The sequence below is a fragment of the Lissotriton helveticus genome, chromosome 2_1, assembly GCF_964261635.1.
Source record: "Lissotriton helveticus chromosome 2_1, aLisHel1.1, whole genome shotgun sequence".
NCBI lineage: Eukaryota > Metazoa > Chordata > Amphibia > Caudata > Salamandridae > Lissotriton > Lissotriton helveticus.
In genome coordinates, this window is record NC_136059.1 from 1,243,708,313 (window position 1) to 1,243,732,207 (window position 23,895).

Consider the following 23,895-nt stretch of genomic DNA (forward strand, 5'->3'; position numbering starts at 1 on the left):
GCGTCCCCTCCTAATACAGAATTGCATCGGTATGTATGAATGTTTTGTGACCACAATTGCAGTCGCAAAACATTCGCATTTTACCACCTACTTCAAGTAGGTGGGAACCCATTCGCAAATGGGAAGGGGTCCAGAGGGACCCCTTCCCCTTTGTGAATGTTTGTAAAACCAATTTTAAGAGCAGACAGTGGTCCCAGGGACCACTGCCTGCTCTTAAAAAATGAAAAGAAAACTTTTAATTTTCTTTTTGTAAAGCATCTCGTTTTCCTTTACGGAAAACGGGCTGCTTTACAAAAAAAAAGATTGCTTTATTGAAAAGCAATCATGGACATCATGGTCTGCTGATCTCAGCAGGCCACCATCCCAGTAATTTTTGCGATTCCTAGGGGGTCGCAAATTGCGACATACTTCATTAATATTCATGAGGTAGGTCATTTGCAACCCCCTAGGAATCGCAAAAGGTGAACTATACACCTTCATACAATGCATTTGGCGATTTCCTAATTGCAAATCCTTGTGATTCGCAATTATGGAATCTCAAAATGCTTCTACATACATCTGGCCCCAAGAGAATAGCAGGTCCAAAAGAGGAACTATCCATGTACAGCCAGGTACACTTACTATGGTGCATCTAATTAACACCACTTCGTAGGTTAGCTTTCTTTACATGGAGACAAAAATTCATTTAAACAGATCACTATTAGGTAAAATAAACATTTACAACATTTGAGAAGCTTGCTGAAATGAGTACAATATATTAAATAAATCGCTATTTCAGTCTTCTAACCTACTTGTGATATAGACTAAAAACACTGGAAAGAAGGCATGCAATAACTGAATGGTCCACCAGAATCTAGTCCATGTATGTTTTTTAATCAAAACACTGTGCGCACAGTGCGATGTTTATTTAAATCCTTGGCAAAGTAACAGGTCTACTATCATTATCCATTTCTCTTTATGGTTACAAAATAAGGAATATGCTACTTACCAGTATGCATCTGTTCTTGGCATGTAGGGCTGCGGACATTCATATCTGTGCATAGATCGCCGCCTAGTGTTGGGTCCGGATAATTGCACATTGTTGTCCTGGAAGAGTCTTCGAAGTATCAGGAGATAGGTGGCTCCTCCCCTGGACTACAGTGCGCATGGGCATCCTTAGAATGTTTTCCGCCATTGTGGCAGAGGTTGGAGTGTTGTACAGTAATGGATGTCCATGCAAGAGAAAGAGAGGTAGAATGAATGCTACAGTTGCGACAGGCACCGGGGAGGAGGGAGGGCGATATGAATGTCAGCAGCCCTACATGCCAAGAACAGATGCATACTGGTAAGTAGCATATTCCGTTCGAGGCATGTGGGCTGCTGAATTGATATCTGTGCATTGAAAGTATAGCAGTCTCTCCCTTAGCGGTGGCCACCTGTGCCAGCTGCGGCAGTCTGAAACAGAGTTTTTAGAACAGCCTGTCCTACAGCAGCTTGCTGTTTGGAATGTACATCCACACAATAGTGTTTTGTGAATGTATGTATGGTAGACCATGTGGCTGCTTTACATATTTCTTCTAGAGGGATGTTTCCTAGGAAAGCCATGGATGGCCCCATTTTGCGTGTTGAATGCGCCCTTGGGGGAACAGTTAAAGTGCGCTTAGCCTTAAGATAACATATCTGAATGCACTTAACAATCCACCTGGCTAAGCCCGATTTAGGAATAGGGTTGCCTTTGTGTTGTGGTGAAAAGGCAACAAACAACTGTTTTGTCTTCCTAAAATCTTTTGTCCTGTCTAGGAGAGCCCTTTTAACATCTAGTGTGTGGAGGGCCCTTTCTGGTACTGACTGTGGATTTGGGAAGAACACAGGCAGTTCTATTGTCTGATTGATGTGGAAGTGAGAAACCACTTTGGGCATGAATTTAGGGTTTGTTCTAAGCACGACCCTATTAGCGTGGATTTGGAAGAATGGCTCTTGAATAGTTAGGGCTTGAAGTTCGCTAACTCGTCTAAGCGAAGTAATAGCTACGAGAAATGCCACCTTCCATGTTAAAAATTGAATTTCACACGAGTGTAGAGGTTCAAAAGGTGGTCCCATCAGTCTGGTTAATACTATGTTTAGGTTCCAGACAGGTGAAGGTGGGTGTCTTGGGGGATTACTCGTTTGAGTCCCTCCATGAATGCTTTAATTGCAGGCACTCTGAATAGGGAAAGGTGTTGCCTGGTTTGAAGGTAAGCCTGCTATAGCAGCTAAGTGTATTCTTATAGATGTATAGGCTAGATTGCAGCGGTGTAGGTGCAAAAGATAGCATATGATATTTTGAGTTGATGCGTCTAGTGGGTTTACGTCATTGTTGTTACAGTAAATGACAAAACGTTTCCATTTTGCAGCATAGCATGCACTTGTGGTAGGTCTTCTAGCCTCCTTGATAATGTTCATGCAGTCAGGAGGTAAGTTTAGGTAGCCAAACTCTATGACTTCAGGAGCCAGATTGCAAGGTTCAGCTGCTGTGGATCTGGGTGCTGAATGTCTCCATGGCTCTGCGTTAAGAGACTGGGTGTTAGCTTTAGTCTTTGATGAGGCACCACGGAAAGCTCTAGAAACGTGGTGTACCACGGTTGCCTCGCCCATGTTGGAGCAACTAGGATTAGCGTCATGGAGTGCTGGCGCAGCTTGCGTGCCACTAGCGGTATCAACGGTGCTGGTGGAAAAGCGTAGGCAAATTTGCCGGACCAGTTCATCCATATCGCACTGCCCTGAGACTGCGGGAACCTTGCGGCGAAGTACTGGCATTTTGCGTTTTGTTTTGTGGCGAACAGGTCTATCTCTGGTTGTCCCCACTGTTGGAAGTATGGTTGAAGCACTGTGGGATGAATCTCCCACTCGTGCATCTGTTGGCTGTGTCTGCTGAGCAGATCCGCTATCTGATTGTCCTTGCCTGGGAGGTGTTCGGCCATGAGAAAAATGTTTCTTTGAATGGCCCACTTCCACAAGCTTTGAGCTAGATGTGACAGCTGTGGAGAGTGTGTTCCTCCCTGCTTCTGTATGTAGTACATCGCAGTCATGTTGTCCGTCCGGATCAACACAGTCTTGTTGCACAGATGTACTTTGAATGCTTTCATTGCCATGAAAATTGCCATCAGCTCCAGTAGGTTGATGTGCATCTTTTTCTGCTGCATGGTCCATAAGCCCTGTACTGTGTGGTGCAGGACATGGGCTCCCCACCCTATCAGGGATGCGTCCTTTGTCAGGACTATTTGTGGTACAGGCTCTTGGAACAGTCGTCCTTTGCAAAGGTTTTGTGGATTCCACCAATGCAGAGAGTTGTATGCACGACTGGTCACCAACACTAGGTCGTTTAATTGTCCTTGAGCCTGGTTCCATTGACGTGCTAGGCACTCCTGCAGCGGACGCATGTGTAGTTTTGCATGGGGGACTATGAAAATGCATGAGGCCATCCTACCTATCAGTTGCATAAACACTCGGGCTGGGAGCGAGTGTTGGGGCGTGAACCGTTGGATTAGCGTCTGAATGCTGTTTATTCTGACAGAATTTGGCTGTGCATTCCCTGCCAGAGTGTCTATCGTCGCCCCCAGGTATTGTTGTACGTGGGCAGGCTGAAGATGGGACTTTGGGTAGTTCAGCGAGAAACCTAAACTGTGCAGGAGGTGAATAGTGTGTGACATGTGGCTGGCACATTGCTGGGCTGACTGTGCTTGTATTAGACAGTCGTCCAGATATAGATAGACATGAATATGCTGTCATCGGAGATGTGCTGCTACTGTCGCTAGGCACTTGGTAAATACTCTCGGGGCTGTGGTCACCCCGAAAGGAAGGACTTTGAATTGATAGTGCTGATTTTGTATTGTAAACCGGAGATATTTCCTGTGTGCTGGGTGTACCGGTATATGGAAATATGCGTCTTTTAGGTCTAGCGTTGCGAGGAAGTCTCCTTGACGCAACAGTGGTAACATCTGCTGTAGAGTGAGCATGTGGAAATGCTCTGATAACATGTATTGGTTTAAGGGCCTGAGGTCCAAGATTGGCCTGAGAGACCCGTACTTTTTTGGGATTAGGAAGTATAGTGAGTACACTCCTGTACCCTGGTGTTCTAAGGGTACTGGTTCTATGGCCCCCTTTTGTAGCATGCTGATGACTTCCTGCTGCAGTAAGTGTAGGTGTTCTGCGGACATAGGACGGTGTTTTGGGGGTATGTTGGGAGGTGTGGAGATTAATTCTAGGCATAAGCCATGCTGGATAATTTGCCTCACCCACCTGTCTGTAGTGATGTTTTCCCAGACTTGTAGGAACTGCTGCAATCTTCCCCCGACCGGTGTTACATCGTCTGGGGGTAGTGACAAGAAGTCACTGTTTGGTATTGGTAGAGGATCTGGTGGTGTTATTCCCTCGTCCTCTACCTTTGCTGTTATTGCCACGGTATCCACCTCTACTGTTTTTGTTGTAGGTGTTTTGCGTGTTCCCTTTGTTGTATGAGGCGTGCTGCGCTGAGCCTCCTCTTGCAGCTCCTCTGTTGCCGGAGTGAAGAAAGGAGCTGCCTCTGTATTGTTGTGACTGCAAGGCTCCCATAGACTTGGCTGTCTCGGTATCCTTTTTCATCTCGTCTAATATTGTGTCCACATTAGGCCCAAACAAATAATCAGGGTTCACTGGCTGATTAAGTAAAGTGCTCTGAACCTAGAGATGCGGAGCCACGCATGTCGTCTGAGCATGACACTGGTATTGATAGCCCTGGCTGCTGTGTCTGTGGGGTCTAGCGCGCATTTGATGGAAGCGTTAGATATCAACTTTCCCTCTTGTATTAGGAATTCTACCTCTTCTTTATAAAGCTCAGGTAGATGATGGAGAAGGTGCTCAAGTGTGTCGTAGTGTGTCCTGTCATACCTAGCTAACAGGGCTTGAGTGTTTGAAATTCTCCATATGTTAGCTGCTTGAGCATCTACTCTTTTGCCAGAAGCTTCAAAAATGTGAGACTCTTTGTCTGGAGGTGGAGCTTCGCGAGTGGTTTGAGAATTAGCACGTTTGCGTGCAGTGGATACTACCAAGGAGTCCAAGGGCAGCTGTCCCTTAATATATGTAGGGTCCCCTGGTGCTGGCCTGTATTTCTTTTCTATCCTGGGGTTAATGACTCTTGCCCTAGTAGTTTCTTTAAATATGTCCCCAGCGTGTTTAAGGACTCCTTTCAACATAGGCAATGTTTTTACTGATCTTTCAGAAGTGTTGAAAGTGTCAAAAAGGAAGTCTTCTTCAATGGGGTCTGCATGCATATCCACGTGGTGGTTGTATGCAGCTCTTTTAATTAATGCATTGAAGGCTGCTGTGTCCTCTGTAGGCGAAGTTTTAACAGGGTATGCATTATTGTCTTGCGTGGGCTGAGAGTCTGCAGGATCTACAGCATCAGTCCATGGCTGATTTTGGTTATCCTCATTGGCCACTGGACAATTATACATTTCACTATCGTCATATTCCACATCCTCATCTGTGTGTGAGGGAGAATATGTATAGGATTCTTGCACCTGTGTTGTGATAGGCTCAAAGAGAATTGGAGATGTAGAAGAGTCTCTTTTCTTTTTGTGTGGTATTTTGTAGTGTTCAGCAGAAGTGTCTGGTCTGATTTTCCTCTTCAATAGGGTAATTGTGCCAGTATCTGGGTCCACATATAGTTTGGACTGTTCTTCTGTTGAGGGCTCTTGTTGTTCTAGATCTCTTCTCTGTTGTATAACCTTTTTTGTTTGTGTCGGTTCGATCTCCGTTGTTGGTTCGACCGTTCTTTGCCGCATGTGAATCGGGAGTCCGAATTTTTTCGGCCCGAGGGGCTTTTGTGCTTCGACATTCTTTTTCGGCTGTATGACTTTTTTCGATGCTGTGATTGGTATCGACCCGACCGTTTTGGTTTGTTCGATAACCAGTTTTTTGCTTGGCGTCGTCTTCGGAGCTTGTTGCTTCGGAGCGATATTTTGCCTCGGCTCGATCGACCCCTTGGCCTCGACCCTTGTCTTCGGCTCGAGTGTTCTGGTTTGCAACGTCTTTGGCTTGTCGACTTGTTGTTTCGGTTCGACAACCATCTTCTGCTGGAGTCCTTTGTTTGTGTTGCTTGGCATCGGCATCGATCTCGTCGGCTCGATGGCCTTTAGCTTAGGCATGTCCCTGGGCGTACTGGCTCTCGGCTCGACAGCCCTGATATGCGACGCATCCCTTTCGGCGGCCATTTTGTGTTTGGTCGGCGTCGATTGATTTGCGTCTTTCGGTCCGAAGAGTGGGAACTCTATCAGTTTCGGTTTCTGTTTTGTCTCCGGAACTTTCGGTTTCGATATTACCAGGGAATCGTAATGTTGCACCGATGGCTCTTGCCTTACATTCTTAGCCGGGCAGACTTGCAGGGCTATAGAATCGATGTTTAGATCATGGCTAAGGCCTTCCGGCGATGCCTCGACCTGAGCCGTTGGAAGCGTTTCATTATATGTACTGGGCTCCGTACTCACGGTTGGCCCCATGTCCTCGCCGGAGTCATCCTCGACGGCTCCGATGCCTTGATCGTCGTCCCCGACCGATGTCGTCTTCTTCGTCAACGTAGTAGTCGGGAGTCATGTTCCGACCCCTGCTCCGACTGCTGGTCTGTGTCCTCAGCTTCGACGACCTCTTCGTCGTCTGCAAAGATGTTCTCCGGTTCAGGCGCTGGCTTCTGCATCGTCTGCCTCGCTGCTCTTCGTACCCGAAGAGTTTTCTTTGAACGAAACTGCGCACAAGCTAAGCAGTCTGCTTCATTGTGTTCAGGTGATAAACACTTGTTACACACAGGGTGTTTATGTGTGGGAATTTAGAGTTACAATTGGGGCATCTTTTGAACGGACTTCGTTCCATCGACGAAAGGCCCCTGGTGTAGAAGAAAGGCAGCGTGGCCTGATTCGACGCGATGAGTAGAAAATAACAGAAAGAAAGTTGTCGTCACCGATGGAATAACAATACAGACGACCCCGAAGGTCTTTTGGCCTTGTAGAAAAGTTTTTTATCAATTCCAAACTCCAAGTTGGAAATCACATCCGAACCAAATCGGAAAAAAACAATCTAAGGATGGAGAGGATGCCCATGCGCACTGTAGTCCAGGGGAGGAGCCACCTATCTCATGATACTTCGAAGACTCTTCCAGGACAACAATGTGCAATCATCCGGACCCAACACTAGGCGGCGATCTATGCACAGATATGAATTCAGCAGCCCACATGCCTCGAACATAAACGTTTAGGAGAATGGTTCTTTAAGGGTGATGTGCTCTGATGTAAGAGTGCAGTACACAGACCAATCTTACAAATGAGCAGCTTGGGATATCAACGTTTTCATTTATCCACAACTATCTTTTTTAAAGAAAGACTAGAGGACACAATACTGAATAGCTGAGATTTAAATCATGGCTACATAAAGGGACAAAATATTTTGTGACATTTTGCTTGCTCGCTACAGGACAAACACAATGTTCCCTTGATCTCTACCTTCTGCCCCAGCTCTTCCTTTTTGTATCCCAAAAGTTCAAGATATTTTCCACGAGAGTCCTCTTCAAAATTGACCTAACAAAACATGAAAAAAAAATTAGCAGTGGAAACTGCTAACCGTCAATCAGGCAAAGTGAGAAAACATGAAGACGATATGCACTGCATCATATGATTTCTGAGAATTTGTTAAACATCAAGACATTAACCCCTAGCAGGCATTAGGGTCCTATGTGATAAGGATTATGGGAAGGTGCCACACATCACAAATTCTTTAAAACTGAATTTACAGTGATCTAACTACAGGGCAGTAATCCATAAAGAGAAGCAATTTGTTAAGAGCTAAATAATGAATGTCATCACTGGGCTCTAACTGGGAGGCAAACTAGAAGATTGAGAGACAACCAGTAAGTGAGGAAATAAAATCGACAGACAAAAAAAGCTCTACAGCAAAGCATATTTAACATTAGACATTTTGCACAGATTCAAGATTATTTATATACACTGAAAAAAACAAAGGTTAAAGTGACATAGTTATTTGAAAATGTTAGAGACTTTATGTTTTAAAGATAAAAAAACACTGAAATTCACCAGTTCTAGTTATCTTGACTCCAGCACCAGGGGCCTGTCTGTTTTTAAGTTGAGCCTGGGCAGCGCATGCGCTGCTCTGCGAGGCATGGTGTATTGAGGTAGGGACTTGAAGCTCCGCCCATCTTTTCAATGGGCTCCTATTACCGTCCTTGCGAAATTGTTGCTTTTCATTCCTGAATAGACTTGTTAGTCCCTCCTTGGTACCGCCATTCTGCATTTGTAACCTCCCCCAACGACTGGACCTTTTACTTGACTCGTTGCACGGTCTACTTTATCTTGGCTGTGAGCACTATTTTGTTCAAATGATTTGCCCCTATTCCACCCACTACATCGCTGCACGCTGCCTGCTTTTTTAAAAATGATAATTACTAATGGTGGTCCGCTTTAACTATAGTGGTCGCATTTCTTTATTTTAGCAGCGCGGTCCGCTTTAATTATAGCGGCAGCGCTTATTTAATTATTTGTTGCTGTTGTTTACTAGTGCCCATGCGGCGCTTTCACATTAATGGAGGCCCCCCCTTTCTTTAGACAAGCAGCGTCTAAAGAAAGGTGCGCGTCAGCTATTAAAGAGAAAGTGTGGCATGCAGCGCTTTTACAAAAAAAAACAATTTGTCTGTCAACTTGACAAACAGATGCTTTTTTTGTCAAAGCCCCCATGCTGCTTTTTCACTTTAATGTAGGCAACGCCCCTTCCTTTAGACGCGGCTTGCCTAAAGAAAGGGGCGTCGCCTCCATTAACATGAAAGTGCAGCATGGGGTGCTTTGACACAAAAAAGATTTGCAATGCAATAGGTCTCGCATTTCCGAGTGTTTAAGCTATTGGCGTTGTAAATGCCAATAGCTCAAACTCTCATAAATGCGAGACCGTTTACACTGAGAATACTGGTTTTAAACTGGTGCCACTGTGCCCACCTGTGGCACCCACCAAACAACAAGTTGGTGGCTACAGAGGGAGCCCCAGGCGCCCTCATGCTACAGGAGCTGGCATTGCTCATGTATGGCGGGAGTAGCTGTTTGTGATTGCTCCCGTTGGGCGAGAGCAATATTTTTATTCCAGCCGGCAAGAGCACGGGCAGAGAAACTTAAGCGTGCTCCCATCCGGCGGGAGCATTTTTAAAGCTTATGCCAAGTGAGAGCAGACATGCTTTCCTTCCATGTTAATGCAAGCAGCAAAGTCATGTCTGCTCCCGCCCTTCATGTCTGCTCCTGCCAGGTGGAAGGAAATCTATGTTTTTTAATGCCCGTGCTAATGCGAGTAGGGAAACTACCACCACCACTTTATGTGCTGAACCCATGACAGGGACAGCAATGTCAATGACCGCATGATTTGTTGCGTCTCTCCAGGTCATAATACAAATTCATAAGACCTCAATCATGTCAAGGGACAGGATTAGGACTCTATGCACACGCTAAATTTGTTTAAAACTAGTGTCAAAATCAAAAGTCGGGATACCAGATACATGGAGTTAGGGACTAAGGGCAGGGGTACATGACTGTAGATCATGCAGGGAACACATCCAGCGACCCATACATATTTTCGATGAAAACTAAAGTTGAAAGGGAATTACTGCGGACTGAGTTAACATTTCCTAAAGCAAGAAAAATAAAGGGTTATGACATTCAATGGTTAAGATGCTAGTATCCCAACCCCTTCCATAAAATGACATACATTGCTCCTCTTTAGTTACAGTTGACACCTCACTCCATGGAAAAGAAGATGTTTAGATCCTTAATAACTCTGGCCACCTTCGAACAATCTGCACCAAACTCAGGGTAACAAATATTCTGGAGGACATCTCATGGCAACTTCTGTGCACATCAAAAAGTATAATGGGAGGGGAAGTCCAAACTAATTTTCCCTCCCCTTAAAAAAAGATTTGCGATAGGTTCTGTTTCACTATACATAAATCCAAGACTGCTGAGTAATCGGTCAAATATTTAAGGGCAGCGGTCTTCTGGTCATTCGATGCACTTTTGTGGTTTGGCCAAAAACATTGCAAGCCATTCTGAAGGCATGAGGTAATATCTGAGTATCAAGTGTTTATGTCAAAGTATTTATACATCAAAACATTTCACAAACTCAAACTGTGCATGCCAGACAACAACTGTACCTTGTACAAGCACAATGGCCTTTTCTACTAATAATCGCAAACAAAGAACAGAAAGAAAGAAAAAGCAGCACACAGCAGACAATCAGATACTGCATTATTCATAAGTGGCAGCTATTATCCGTCCCCGGCCTGGCTAGAAAGGACCACATAATGGTGTGGGATCTGGAGAAGATGATCACCTATTACTAGTTCATGGAATCTAGTCCCAGATGGGAAACATGGTGCACAAATGAGTGGTATGCGAAGAGTTCTTCTGTGATCCAACATAACCCTATAGGCGAGGGAGGAGTGTGTCACCTGTCACCCACTGCTTGCCCTGTACCCCCATTTGGGGAACAGGTCACAAGGAAAGTTGACAACTACCCTGCACATTTTTTTTTTCAGCTCCCCAAATTTCTTTTTTTTTTCTGCTCCCCATTGCCATTTGGGTAAGGCGAGAAGGGGTGGGGACAATATCTTCTTCTAACTTCAAGGCAAGCTGTTGGGGAATTGGAAATCCCACAACCCCCCTTCCAATTTGGAAGGGCAGGGGCAGACATTTTTAAAGACCTCAACTAGTCCCGCCCTTTGGCAAAGGAAGAAGCATAGTCCTCAACATCTTCAATCATTTAAAAATAAATAAATACAATTCCCTAAGTGCATGAACTTAGCAAAACATTTGTTATTTTATTTCTTTAAAATGAGCCTGTGGATTGGAGGTGTTGAAGAATAACCTCATGAACCATGGGCTCACATTTCTTTTTTAATATCTTGCAAACTTCAGGACAGACTAAAAACAAACACTGGCAAAGCAAAAAGGTTAGGTTTGTATTTTAAGTTACAACCCATACCTATTTCATTTCTCAATATTGTAGGCTAGGGGAGGCGAAGAATTAGACAGAGGGGCTTGCAACAGATGCAAGCACAAACAAGTGTTCTAGGGAAGGCAGGTGACATACAGAGTAGCTAGAGAGAGCGCAAGGGCACACAGAGGGATTGCGGGCCCCAAGCTCAGGGACAGCGGTACACAGAGGTGCTGCAGCATTCTATGGGAACTTCTAAGTAAAGTGAGATTGTCCAAAGGTGCAGCGGGGGTGCTCAGAGGGCTTCAAAGGGGTGGTTGGGTGGCACATAGAGGGCCAACACAGGAGGACAGTGGGCATACAGGAGCAGCAGGGTGGATGTGGGCACACACAAGAACTGCTGAGGGAGCAGGGACAAATAGGGGATGCATTGTTAGGCAAGGGCACACTGGCAGCAGGAGGAGAACCCAATATCATACACCAGCGCATTCCCCATCATAACGACATATAACCAACATACGGCATCACACTGACTATCTCATGTTCACCCCTACGACATCACACAGCAACAAAAACATATTTCCACACAACCAACATCATACAACAAAAGTCAATCATCAGAAATCGATACAACCAACATTCAAAAACGTACACAGCATTATATGTTGACACAAAGATCATCATAAACCAACACACCTAACACTCAAGCACCAACAAACCTGAACCTAATACTCCCACAAAACCCATTGCACATCAGTACCTCCATCATACGATGTGTACTTACAATAATCATACAAACACCATCATACAAAAAACATCCACCATCATACATGAAAGCAACCAAAATCATACGCCCAAAAACAGACATTGCATACAAGAAGATAAGAGAAAAATAAATAAGACAGTATGAAAGGAAAATATTGTTTGAAATGATGTAATTTGTGACTAGAAGTCATTATAGCTGTGCACGCTTTAGTCCAAGTGCCCATTGGAACTTGGCCACTTTACACACATTTAGCTAATGCAAGGAAGGCATTCAGAAAGCATGGCAGGCTGATCGCCTCAAAATCGTGAATTTTTACTATCCAACCAACCAGGTGTGCACAACCTACTCGAATTCTTTTCAACAACAGACATCACCACACTCATAAGCAGCAAATCTTCCACTGTCACACTGCAAGACCGACACCCAAAATTGCCACCACCATGCATCAGTGTCACCACCATTGTGCTCCAGCATCACCTCCATCATGCGCCAATACTCATCATGATGCTCCTACGCCGCCACAGTAACCAGCATGCTACAATGCTGCCACCACCATCCCGCTCCAACAAAACAATCATCATGTGGCCACACAACCAACATAATTTATCAACACATCCACTATCTTACATAACCACACACAATGTATGTCCACAAGCCAACCACCAAATTAATGCCCACAAGCCAACCACCAAATTAATGCCCACAAACCAACCACCATATGCATGCCCAAAAACCAACATATGCATGCCCATTTAACTAACTTCATCACAGGTATACACCTCAGACGTCTATGTGAACACACAACATCTCCACACACACACCGTCATGCATCCACACACACACACCGGCATGCGTCCACACACACCCCCTCATGTGGCCACACACACACCGTCATGCGGCCACACACACACACACATCGTCATGCGGCCAAACACACACACATCGTCATGCGGCCACACACACCCACACACACACACACACACACACCGTCATGCGGCCACAAACACCATCATGCAATCCACACACACCGTCATGCAATTCACACACACAGTCATGCAATCCACACACAGTGTCATGCAATCCACACACACACACACCGTCATGCAATCCACACACACCGTCATGCAATCCACACACACCGTCATGCAATCCACACACACAGTCATGCAATTCACACACACAGTCATGCAATCCACACACAGTGTCATGCAATCCACACACACACACCGTCATGCAATCCACACACACCGTCATGCAATCCACACACACCGTCATGCAATCCACACACACCGTCATGCAATCCACACACACCGTCATGCAATCCACACACACACCGTCATGCATCTACACACATACACACCATCATGTGTCCATACACACCATCATGTGGCCACACACACCGCCATGCGTCCATACATGTCATGCGTCCACACACGTCATGCATCTACACACATACACACACCGCCATGCGTCTACACACACCGTCATGCATGCTCACACACACCGTCAAGCGTGCGCACACACACACAGGCAGGCGCCCACACACACAGGCAGGCGCCCACACACACACAGGCATGCGCCCACACACAGGCATGTGCCCACACACACAGGCATGCGCACACACACACACACACACACACACACACATACATATACATATGCGCCCACACACACACACACACACACACACACACACACAAAGGCATGCATCCGCGCACACACACACACACACCGGCATGCGTTCGCACACACACACAGGCATGCGTCCGCACACACACAGGCATATGTCTGCACGCACACACATACAGGCATACGTCCGCAAACATACATACAGGCATACGTCCGCAAACATACACACAGGCATACGACCGCACACACACATGCACACGTCCGCGCACACACACACACACAGACATGCGAGCAAACACATACCGTCATACGTCCACACACACGCCGTCATACGTCCACACACACGCCGTCATACGTCCACACACACGCCGTCATACGTCCACACACACGCCGACATACGTCCACACACACGCCGACATACGTCCACACACACGCCGACATACGTCCACACACACGCCGACATACGTCCACACACACGCCGACATACGTCCACACACACGCCGACATACGTCCACACACACACGCCGACATACGTCCCCACACACACGCCGACATGCGTCTCCACACACACGCCGACATACGTCCACACACACGCCGACATACGTTCACACACACGCCGACATACGTTCACACACACGCTGACATACGTCCACACACACGCTGACATACGTCCACACACACGCTGACATACATCCACACACACGCTGACATACATCCACACACACGCTGACATACATCCACACACACGCTGACATACATCCACACACATGCTGACATACATCCACACACGCCGCCATACGTCCACACACGCCGCCATACGTCCACACACGCCGCCATACGTCCACACACACTGTCATACGTACACACACTATCATACTACCACACATCACACACTGTCATACTACCACACATCACACACTATCATATACCCACACATACTGACCCTATCTTTCATCCACCCACACACGGCAGTACACTCCAACACAGCCATTATCAGATGTTGAAACAATCAACATCAGACACCCACTATCATGCACCAACACACTACAAAGCCTCTTTAGACTATAAATTGATAGGAAAACGATAGTAGAATTTTTTACCTTTCTTTGTCCCTTCAAGGCGATTATCTTTGGGGATAAATAATGTTAGGATACAGATTGCTGGAAAGGTCTTGTATAAACGCGCTAACAGTATACTTTTTCCAATCCCTTATATCAAACATCTTTTAATTGTGTCTTGCTCACCTTTAAGAAAGACCACACATTTTTTTCGAAGTCTGTCTGGGATGCTTCTACCTTCTTCTGACAATACTCTGCAAAGCCGCCCTTACACACCACTTCTTGCAGCTGATCTGAGCGGTTTAGGAACTCCTTCTCCGTGACCACCTGGCTGACATACACATGGAAGTGCTGCTGTACAGTCTGTGAATGCTGCTGCTGTGGGGGCTTTTCATTCTCAAATGTAACCAATTTGCCACCAAACTGTAAATGAAAAAAAAAAGATTTATACAAGCAGCCATGATGAAAGATGTCAGCTTGTGGAACATTCTGTAAGTGGTAAATATATATATATATATATATATATATATATATATATATATATATATATATATATATATATATATATATATATATACACACACACATATACACATATATATGTCGCTGATTAGAAACTGTCAGCCATGCACTGTGCCGCGGAAGCTTAAACCCTTGGCTGTCCGTGAGCAAAACCACCGGGCAAGCACTGACTGAGACAGGCTGTTTTTTCAATTTTAGAAACTGACAGCCATGCATTGGATGCCGCGGAAGCGTAAATCCTTGACTGCCCGCGAGCAAACCCTGACTCAGACAGGCTGTTTGTTAATTTTAGAAAGTGTATCTACTAACCTCACTTTGTCTGCCATTAACAGCGCTACACATCTAGCCACTCACCCCGAATTTGACGAGAACTGTCTAATCGATTCAGTCCTAGCACCTTTCCCCGGGAAGCGGCTGAGGGAAACATATCCGTGCGTATGCCCAAAGCGTCCACATGGCACGGCTGATGGTATTGGATACAGGCAAACCAGATGGGCTACTAGCGCAGGACCTATATACTGGAACATTCATGGCAGGGACTATCAGAATAGGATAGCAAACTGTGTTAATTTATATGTTTTCACTCATGTTCGAATATTCTTTTTGTTTTCTATAACCTTAATTCAGCTGTCACTTGTTCATAATGTTGAATGATGAAAAGGTTAAAAATTATTAAACACTTATATTTGGTGATACATAAAACACATACAAATTGTTTCCAATACAAAGCTCTTGATGTGCAAACAAAAGTGTAAAAAGACTATCAAAGACAGGTACTGCCACTATGTAACCATGGCAACATCTGGTTCAAACCTGTTACACTAATTTAGAGACACACCCATGTTTCTGTACATATATGTATGCCCCCAACATAACAGCAGATGTAGTGAACAAGGCGGTAACGCCGAAACGCGTCTAAGCAGCAACTGATCTAAAGAATAAAAGTTTGGATTCAGATTCACGGAGTCAGCGCCTTCTTCAATCGCGAAGTATGGCATGTGAGAATATATATATATATATATATATATATATATATATATATATATATATACACACATATATTATATACATATATTTATATATATATATATAAATAAAAGCTACACATCAGCTACAAGGCCCTACATATTTCTGTGAATCCAAAACGCAAAGAAGTGTTCAAGTTAGAAATTGCTCACTAATACTAACAAGCATTTGCAATGCAATAGGTCTCGCATTAGTAAAAGTTTGAGTTTTTGGCATAGCAAATATTAATGCAACATTACTAGCTCGAATTTTGGTAATGTAGACCTATTGAGTGTGGTGTGGTACAGTGAAGTGGTGTAGTATAGAGTATAGGAAATTATTATAGAGTGTAGTGGAGTTGAGTAGTTTAGCGTGGGGTTGAGTTGAGTAAAGTGGAGGAAAGTTTATAGAGTGGAATTGTGTGCGCTTGTATTATGATAAAATATAGTAATATTATGTAGGAATGAACGTATGAGAAATATAGGTTGGTGGTACTACATTTGTTGTACCAATTTATTTGTAATGTGTTTTTTTTCTGCAAGGTAACTTTACTTGTAACTGCTTGTTTAGTTGCCTGTTTGGGCTTTAAGCAGTGCATATAAAACAATAGTATAATAAGGAATTTTCTGTACGCAGAAATAATAGGGAAACATTTTGTACAGCATGCAAAAAGCTGGTAATTTAGTTGGACAGATAGCTGTTTATAACATTTGAAGTGTATAAACCTTCAGACTCCTGAGGCGTGAGCCGGGAGTATAGGCGCTCTCACTTTCTTTTACCCTAGCAGACAGCTTTTAACTTACTTGCATTTTAATACTGCACACTCACCAGCCTTACCTGAGCCAGCTGTATTGTGGGGAACAGCGGTAGGCGGCCCTGTGACGTGGGTGGTGGGTCGGGCTGGTCCTGCAGGCTCACCCGGATCTGCTGCGAGGGCCGTCCATCTCAGGGTGAGTGCGAGGTCAGCGGGCAGTTCTTCTGGCCGAGGGACTACAAATGCAGGCACTGCAATGCCCGCGCAGCGGACGCGCGCAGCGGGAGTGGCGCCGAAGGCGCGCTAAAGGCAAGCCCGTCTGCGCCCGTCCGCGCCGGGCCGCCGCCAGGACCCCTGGACCTGTTCTAATCCAACATATTAGATATTCACGGGCCAAACTTGTCTCCCTGAGCTTTAATTGCCCCTCTTTGCCCTGGTTCCCCAAGGAGTCCGCCTATCAGTGCCATTACTGCCCTTTTCAGCTGCCCTTCCCCGAAAAGATTGGACGCATACCAAGCAATACGTCCTATCGGTTCTTGAGCCTGAACTGTCGCTGGTTGGCCAAACATCCCGGCTCACTCATGACTCCTTGGCTGCCCCCTGGCTGTCGCTGCCACCGGGATATGTTCTCACGGCAATTAACAGAGAAGGGGCAGAGGGGGAGGCATCGCAGTAATCATCAAAGAGGCCTACTCCCTTACTTTATGTAAGGAATCCATAGCCCTATTTAAAATCCTTTTGACCCACAACCTCCCTATCTCCGGCCTCCTTTTTTATAGACCCCCAGGCCCGTCCAATTTGTTCAGGGACAACTTACTAAGCACAATCGGACCATTGGCTAGCAAGTCAGCCAATTTTACCATTCTCGGAGATCTTAATCTCCACTTAGAGAGAGGGGAAACGCGGAGACCACTTGTTTTCTGGCGGACTTGGAAGCCTTCCAGCTGGTGCAACATGTCACTGATGCCACCCATGTGGCTGGCCATCTGTTAGACCCTATCTTCTCCAATCTCAGCTCCCCGACTGTTTATCCACCAGCTCCTAAGGCCTGGACAGATCACTTTTTGGTTTCCTTTTCCCTTTTATCTCAGGGCAAACCAAATGAGTCATCTGTAAACCGAGCTCTGAAACGTCCTTGGCACAAACTGGATCTAGACCATTTCTCCGGCTGGTTAACCGAGCACCAGCCGCAACTTCCGTGTGAGGCGGAAGAGGCCAATCTGTGCCTTCAAGAATGGTTGACAACAGGGCTGGACAGCTGTATCCCAGCCAAAAGAGGGGGAAAGAGCCGTGGGCCTACCAATCCCTGGTTCTCTGACTCTCACACTGGAAAAAAAGCAGTGTAAGCAGCTAGAACGAGCATGGAGACGCTCTTATGAGCCGTTAGCCAAGTCAGTATATCGGGCAGCTACTAAACAATACCACAAAAGTATTCGTAGAGCCCGGGCTGACTATGTGGCCAGTAAAATACTATCCAGCACCAATCCAGCCAAAACTATCTTTGCACTGCTTAATGATATGAAAAGTGCAGGGGTTAAGAGGACCTCTTCAATCAACTCTAACCAAAAATGCGACGAGCTAGCCCAGTTCTTCCTAAATAAAGTGGAGTTGATCTACCAGGGGCTACCGACGACGCTCTCTTCATCTGTTGCCGGGGCGCCAAGCTCGCCTGGCCTCTTTGGGTCAACCAGTCTGGTCTCATTTCCTCCCCTGACTCTGTCAGGTTTTGAGACCTTGTGCTCAAAAATTAGATCCGGCTCCCCGGCAGATCCTCTGCCACCTGCCCTTTTTCACCAACTCTGCCCCCCTATCTCCCCGGTCTACCTTGAGCTAATTAATCTATCTTTGAGCTCGGCGTCCGTCCCCCGGGCCTGGAAGCACGCCAAAGTGATCCCAATATTAAAAAAGCCCTCTTTGGATCCGAGCGACTCTGGAAATTATCGACCAATTTCCCAGCTTCCTTTCCTAGCAAAGTTGGCAGAATCCCATGTCAATTCAATCTTGACTGAATTTCTTGAGCTGAATGCGAGCCTTGACATCACCCAGCACGGTTTCCGGCCACGGCATAGTACTGAGTCTGCCTTACTTACCGTATCAGAGAGCATCCGAGGGAGCCTGGACATTGGGGACTCTGCGGCACTGGTCCTCCTGGACCTCAGTGCCGCCTTTGATATGGTCTCCCACGAGATTCTCCTGAACCGTCTTGGGGAGGCTGGACTGAGGGACCAGGCACTGGCCTGGCTTCGGTCCTTCCTTGAGGACAGGTCCTTTCAGGTCTCTGTGCCCCCATACCACTCACGGGAGGCCGCTCTACATCGAGGTGTCCCGCAGGGCTCTGTCCTGAGTCGGCTGTTGTTCAATCTGTATGTTAGACCCCTGGCCGAAGTGGCCAGGAGCAGGGGGCTGTCATTGGTGTCTTACGCCGATGACACCCAACTGGTGTTCGCCTTCTCGAAGAGGTGTGATAACAACCTGATTAAGTTTAAGGACGACCTCCTGGCAATCTCGGACTGGATTGGGGCCAACTACCTACAGCTGAACGCCGGCAAGTCCGAGATTCTTCTCTTCGGCAGGGATCGCGAGCTGTGGTCCGATCAGTGTTGGCCAGATCGCCTTAAGCCCGCCCCTTCCCCCACGGAGGCTGTAAAAAATCTGGGCATATGGTTTGATAACAATCTGTCCTTTGACAAACAGTCAAAAGCCGTCGCAGGGACTTGTTTTGGACTTCTGCACGGTCTCAGACCTTTGCTCGGATTCTTTCCCCCCCGAAGGTGCGACAGACTATTATCCAGGCATCTGTAGTATCCAGACTGGATTATGCAAACTGCCTCTATCTGGGTGCCAATAAGGCGAGCATCCAACGTTTGCAGAGGGCACAAAACACGGCAGCACGGCTGCTGGTTACCCTTCCTAGATCGCACTCAGTGGCCCAGGTCCTTCCCAGACTACACTGGCTACCAGTCAAACAGCGGATCGAGTTCAAGGCACTGTGCTATTCCCATAAGATTCTGGCACGCCAATCTCCGCCAGGGTTATTCCATCTGTTGGAGTACTACAAGCCAGGCCGCACACTTCGCTCGGCAGACCTTGCCTTAGCCCGCGCTCCCCGTATTTGGAGAGCGAGGGCCGGCGGCCGCTCCTTTGGCCACTTGGCCGCCAAACTCTGGAATTCTCTACCTCTCTCGATGAGAGTAATATCGAATCATCTGGCATTCCGCAAAAATTTTAAAACTTGGCTTTTTCCCCGCAAGTAAGTACTGTATCGCCAGCTCCTCCTGGCTCTGGCTCCTAGGTGTCTGATAGCGCTGGGACGCCTCGTCGCTGAGGCAGCTATGCGCTTTATAAATCCGAAAATAAATAAATAAATAAATATAAAGGCGCATACTAGGCAAACAGTTAGTAAGCAATGTTGCACAAGCAAAAACTGTAGTGTAATAATGTGTACAGTATAAGGTTATTGGCAGCCCCCTGGTAATACTGAGTGTCTGTAGGGTGACGGGGGCCTTGGGGCAGCCTATTTAAGATATAGTAGAGCTAATACATTCGTGGGGAATGTGGGCTGTATTTAAATGTGTGATGTACTTGGTGAGCTTTAGCGGATGTTGGCTAATTATGAGCATCCCGGGGGCAGATTTGTAAGAATATGCGCTGTTTACATTGTTACAATTAAAAGGTGAGTGTGTGTTAATGTGGACGAAAATACATGGGGAACAATAAAAAAAAGTGTAAAAGAAGTTGTGTATGGGTATATAAAATAGTAAGGCACTACTCTATGCTAAAAAGATAAAAAATAAGCATATGGAAGAGGGAAAAACATTAAAGGGCATTTGTGTGGGTATTAAATAATGGAAATGGGCTGGCATTTAATAAAAACAAGTTTGAGCTATTCGCATTGTAAATTATGTCTTTTATTTATGTTTTGGTTTTCAAAACACAAATAAAAAGCATTGTCAATTGCAATACCAATAGCGCAAAATCTCTCAAATGAAAGACCTATTGCATTACAAATGCTTGTTAAGGGAGGGTCAGGTGAACCTGCACATTTATCACAGTGTTGTGGTGATTCACATTTCAAGGGGCACTCTCAGGACAGAGGTTCACTTGTTTACACTCTACCGCTGTGCTGCCTCGCCTCATTCAAGCAACACTACAGGATTTAATGAGGCGTGAATCAGAGCTGCAACAGCTGGACCCTGGAGCTCTTCACAGAACAGGAAGTGAATGATATATATAAATATATATATATATATATACATAAATATTACCTACTGGCGGTCGCCAGTAGGTATATATAGTTAGGATTTTTTCTCTATGGGATTTTTGAAAATTCTATGTCTAATAACTTTGCCGTTTGTGGACGGAATTGGCTGAAATTTTCAGGAAAATGGCACATTTTGTTTCTGAGCAGCCTTTGAAAATTTGGGGGGGGGTTCGTCAAGGGGGGGCCGAGAAAAAAGGGGGGTCCCAAAACGCGTTTTTCCCATGTTAATTTCCATAGGGCGGTTGGCCTCACTTTTAGCCCGAACGGCTGAATGGATTTGCACGAAACTTGGCAAAATTGTAGGGACTGGTAGCCCGATGTGCCTTTTGTAGGTCTCAATATATGTGCTCCAGTGGATTTTGAGAAATTAACGTTTAAAAAAAGATATATATCTGTAAGCGCGGACCGGGCAGCGGCCTAGGACGCGTACTTTTCGCGCAACGGAGCTTTGTGAAGCGAAGCTGATTGGTTCTCCGGCGTCTGTCAACATTCCAAACAGTCCGTAGTGGCCGCAAACAGTCCGTAGTGGCCGCCATCTTGTCTCTCGGTAGGATCGAGAGACAAGAGGAGGCCAAAGCGAAGGGGCAAATGACCATAAGGGGGAATAGTAGATCCTCGCTGACCCCCTAGGTTTGATGTGGAGGTTTTAAAAGGGCCCCGCGGGGCAAAAAAAAAAAATTATAATAATAATCTTACGGCTGAATGGATTTGCACGAAACTTGGCAAAATTGTAGGGACTGGTAGCCCGATGTGCCTTTGCTAGGTCTCAATATATGTGCTTCAGTGGATTTTGAGAAATTAACGTTCAAAAAAAGATATATATCTGTAACAGCGCACCGCTTCGCGTACTTTTCGCGTTACGGAGCTTTGCGAAGCGAAGCCGATTGGCTCTCCGGTGTCTGTAAACATTCCAAACAGTCCGTAGCGGCCGCCATCTTGTCTCTCGGTAGGATCGAGAGACAAGAGGAGGCCAAAGCGAAGGGGCAAATGACCATAAGGGGGCATAGTAGATCCTCGCTGATCCCCTAGGTTTGATGTGGAGGTTTTAAAAGGGCCCCGCGGGGCAAAAAAAATAAATAATAATAATAATCGAACGGCTGAATGGATTTGCACGAAACTTGGTAAAATATTAGGGACTGGTAGCCCGATGTGCCTTTGCTAGGTCTCAATATATGTGCTTCAGTGCATTTTGAGAAATTAACGTTCAAAAACAAGATATATATCTGTAACAGCGCTCCGCTTCGCGGAGATAAAATTATATCTGTATTACCTAGCTGTTGCTAACACCAGTTAGCGACGGCTAGTAGGAGATAGCGACCATCTTGGGCCCCACTTTGCATGTGAGTGATATTTATCACTAATGACATGCAAAGTGGGCATGCCAAGATGTTAGCGACTGGAAACAGTCGCTAACATCGCTATCTCCTATTATCAACTTTTGGAAATATTCGAGATAAGCGCGAATATCTCCAAAAAGTAACAGCTGCCCTGAGCAGTTCTTAGCCATGTTATCCTATGGGAGGTGGATAACATGGCTAAGAGGATTAGCTCGGTAATGCATGAATATCGCTGAGTTTTCAGCGATATTAATGCATTGCGGTCGGTTTTTATCGTATTTGCGATAAACTTTGATAATAGCAAGGTTTATCTGCGATAATTTCTGACGGTAAAAAAATCTTTGCAATGCATCGTTAGGGATAAATATCGCTTAACTTTGGTAATATGCCCCAACGTCTGTTAACGTTCGATTCGAAGGAAATCAGGAAGTGTTGAAAAACATTGTCTGCGCCATCTTGTCTTTTTTCAAATGCCACACTTTTGTCGTGCACGGCAGCCATTTTAGATGCCTTGACCAGACCCACTCTGTGCACGCTGTCGATCCTTAGCATGGCTCCCCACCCTCGCAAGCATCTCCCCCAGGCAGTGGTCACCCCCGCTCTCTGTCTTATGCATGGGTAATAAACCTCCCCCCATCTGCGCTGCTCTTTCCTGAGAATCACACCCTGTGCCCGCCCGACACCTCCCTTTCGCCCTATTCACTACTGCACCCTCTGACACTCCTTTTCCTCTGTGTCCGATTGTCCAGGCTGGTCCTAGGGTATCAGCTAGCCCTGCAGATGTAGTTTATGGCCACAGCTGTAAAGATTCACCCCTCTTCAAAGGAGTTATAGTAGATCAAGGCCCACACTCGATGAGATCCGTCACAGCAGAAGCGTTGCTATTATCTGAAAACCATCCTGTATTGTGATTGGGGAGGGGACCGAGCGTGAAGCGGAAGATTCCAGGGATGACTCTTTGTACATCAAAGTTTTTACAATTATGTGTCACATTAAAAATATATAGCACTCCGACAAAGTAGTAAGATTATAAAACTTTAATAATTTATAAATATATACAAGAAAACAAAAATAGTAATAACATATAAACATTTTTAGGGAAAAACAACGAAGTAGCGGTCGGCTGTGCGAATAGTCCCAACGCAGCACAACGTCCAGATTTCCGGCGTGGGGCGGGTCATCAGTAGCAAACTGTTGTGCGAATAGTTCCAAGGCAGCAGAACGCGCTGAAATCTAGATGACACGAAAGTGATGTCTAGTAAGTTGCCACCCAGCAAATAACGGCGTGGGGCGTCGCGGGGGGTGGGTCTTCAGTAGCAAACTGTTGTGCGAATAGTTCCAAGGCAGCAGAACGATGGCACCAAGGTGATGTCCAGTAAGTTGCCGCACTGGTTTTGGTATCCTACAATGCTGCTCCGAATAACGGCGTGGGGCGCCCCGGGGGAGGCGGCGTGAACGGGCCTCTCCAGGTGGAGTGTCATCTGTTGTAGTGGGGCGCCCCTTTACCGTTTCAGTTGCCATTCCGTCCGTTTTTGGTCCACTGTGTCAAAAGCCGCAATTCAGCTGAGTTGCACCCACTCTTGCGGTGCAGCGAT

General features: G+C 46.0%; 1 protein-coding gene across 34 annotated transcripts in view; it reads right to left on the reverse strand.

Moving 5' to 3' along the window:
- Window positions 1–23,895, reverse strand: part of SEC31A (SEC31 homolog A, COPII component) — a 439,339-nt gene that overhangs the window by 174,919 nt on the left and 240,525 nt on the right. For all 34 annotated transcript variants that reach the window (XM_078676180.1, XM_078676183.1, XM_078676179.1 and 31 more), the window contains exons 11-12: window positions 14,608–14,844; window positions 7,488–7,562 (exon numbers count right to left, since the gene is read on the reverse strand). In XM_078676180.1, coding sequence (XP_078532306.1) covers window positions 7,488–7,562; window positions 14,608–14,844 — 312 coding nt within the window. The remainder of the gene's footprint in view (window positions 1–7,487; window positions 7,563–14,607; window positions 14,845–23,895) is intronic.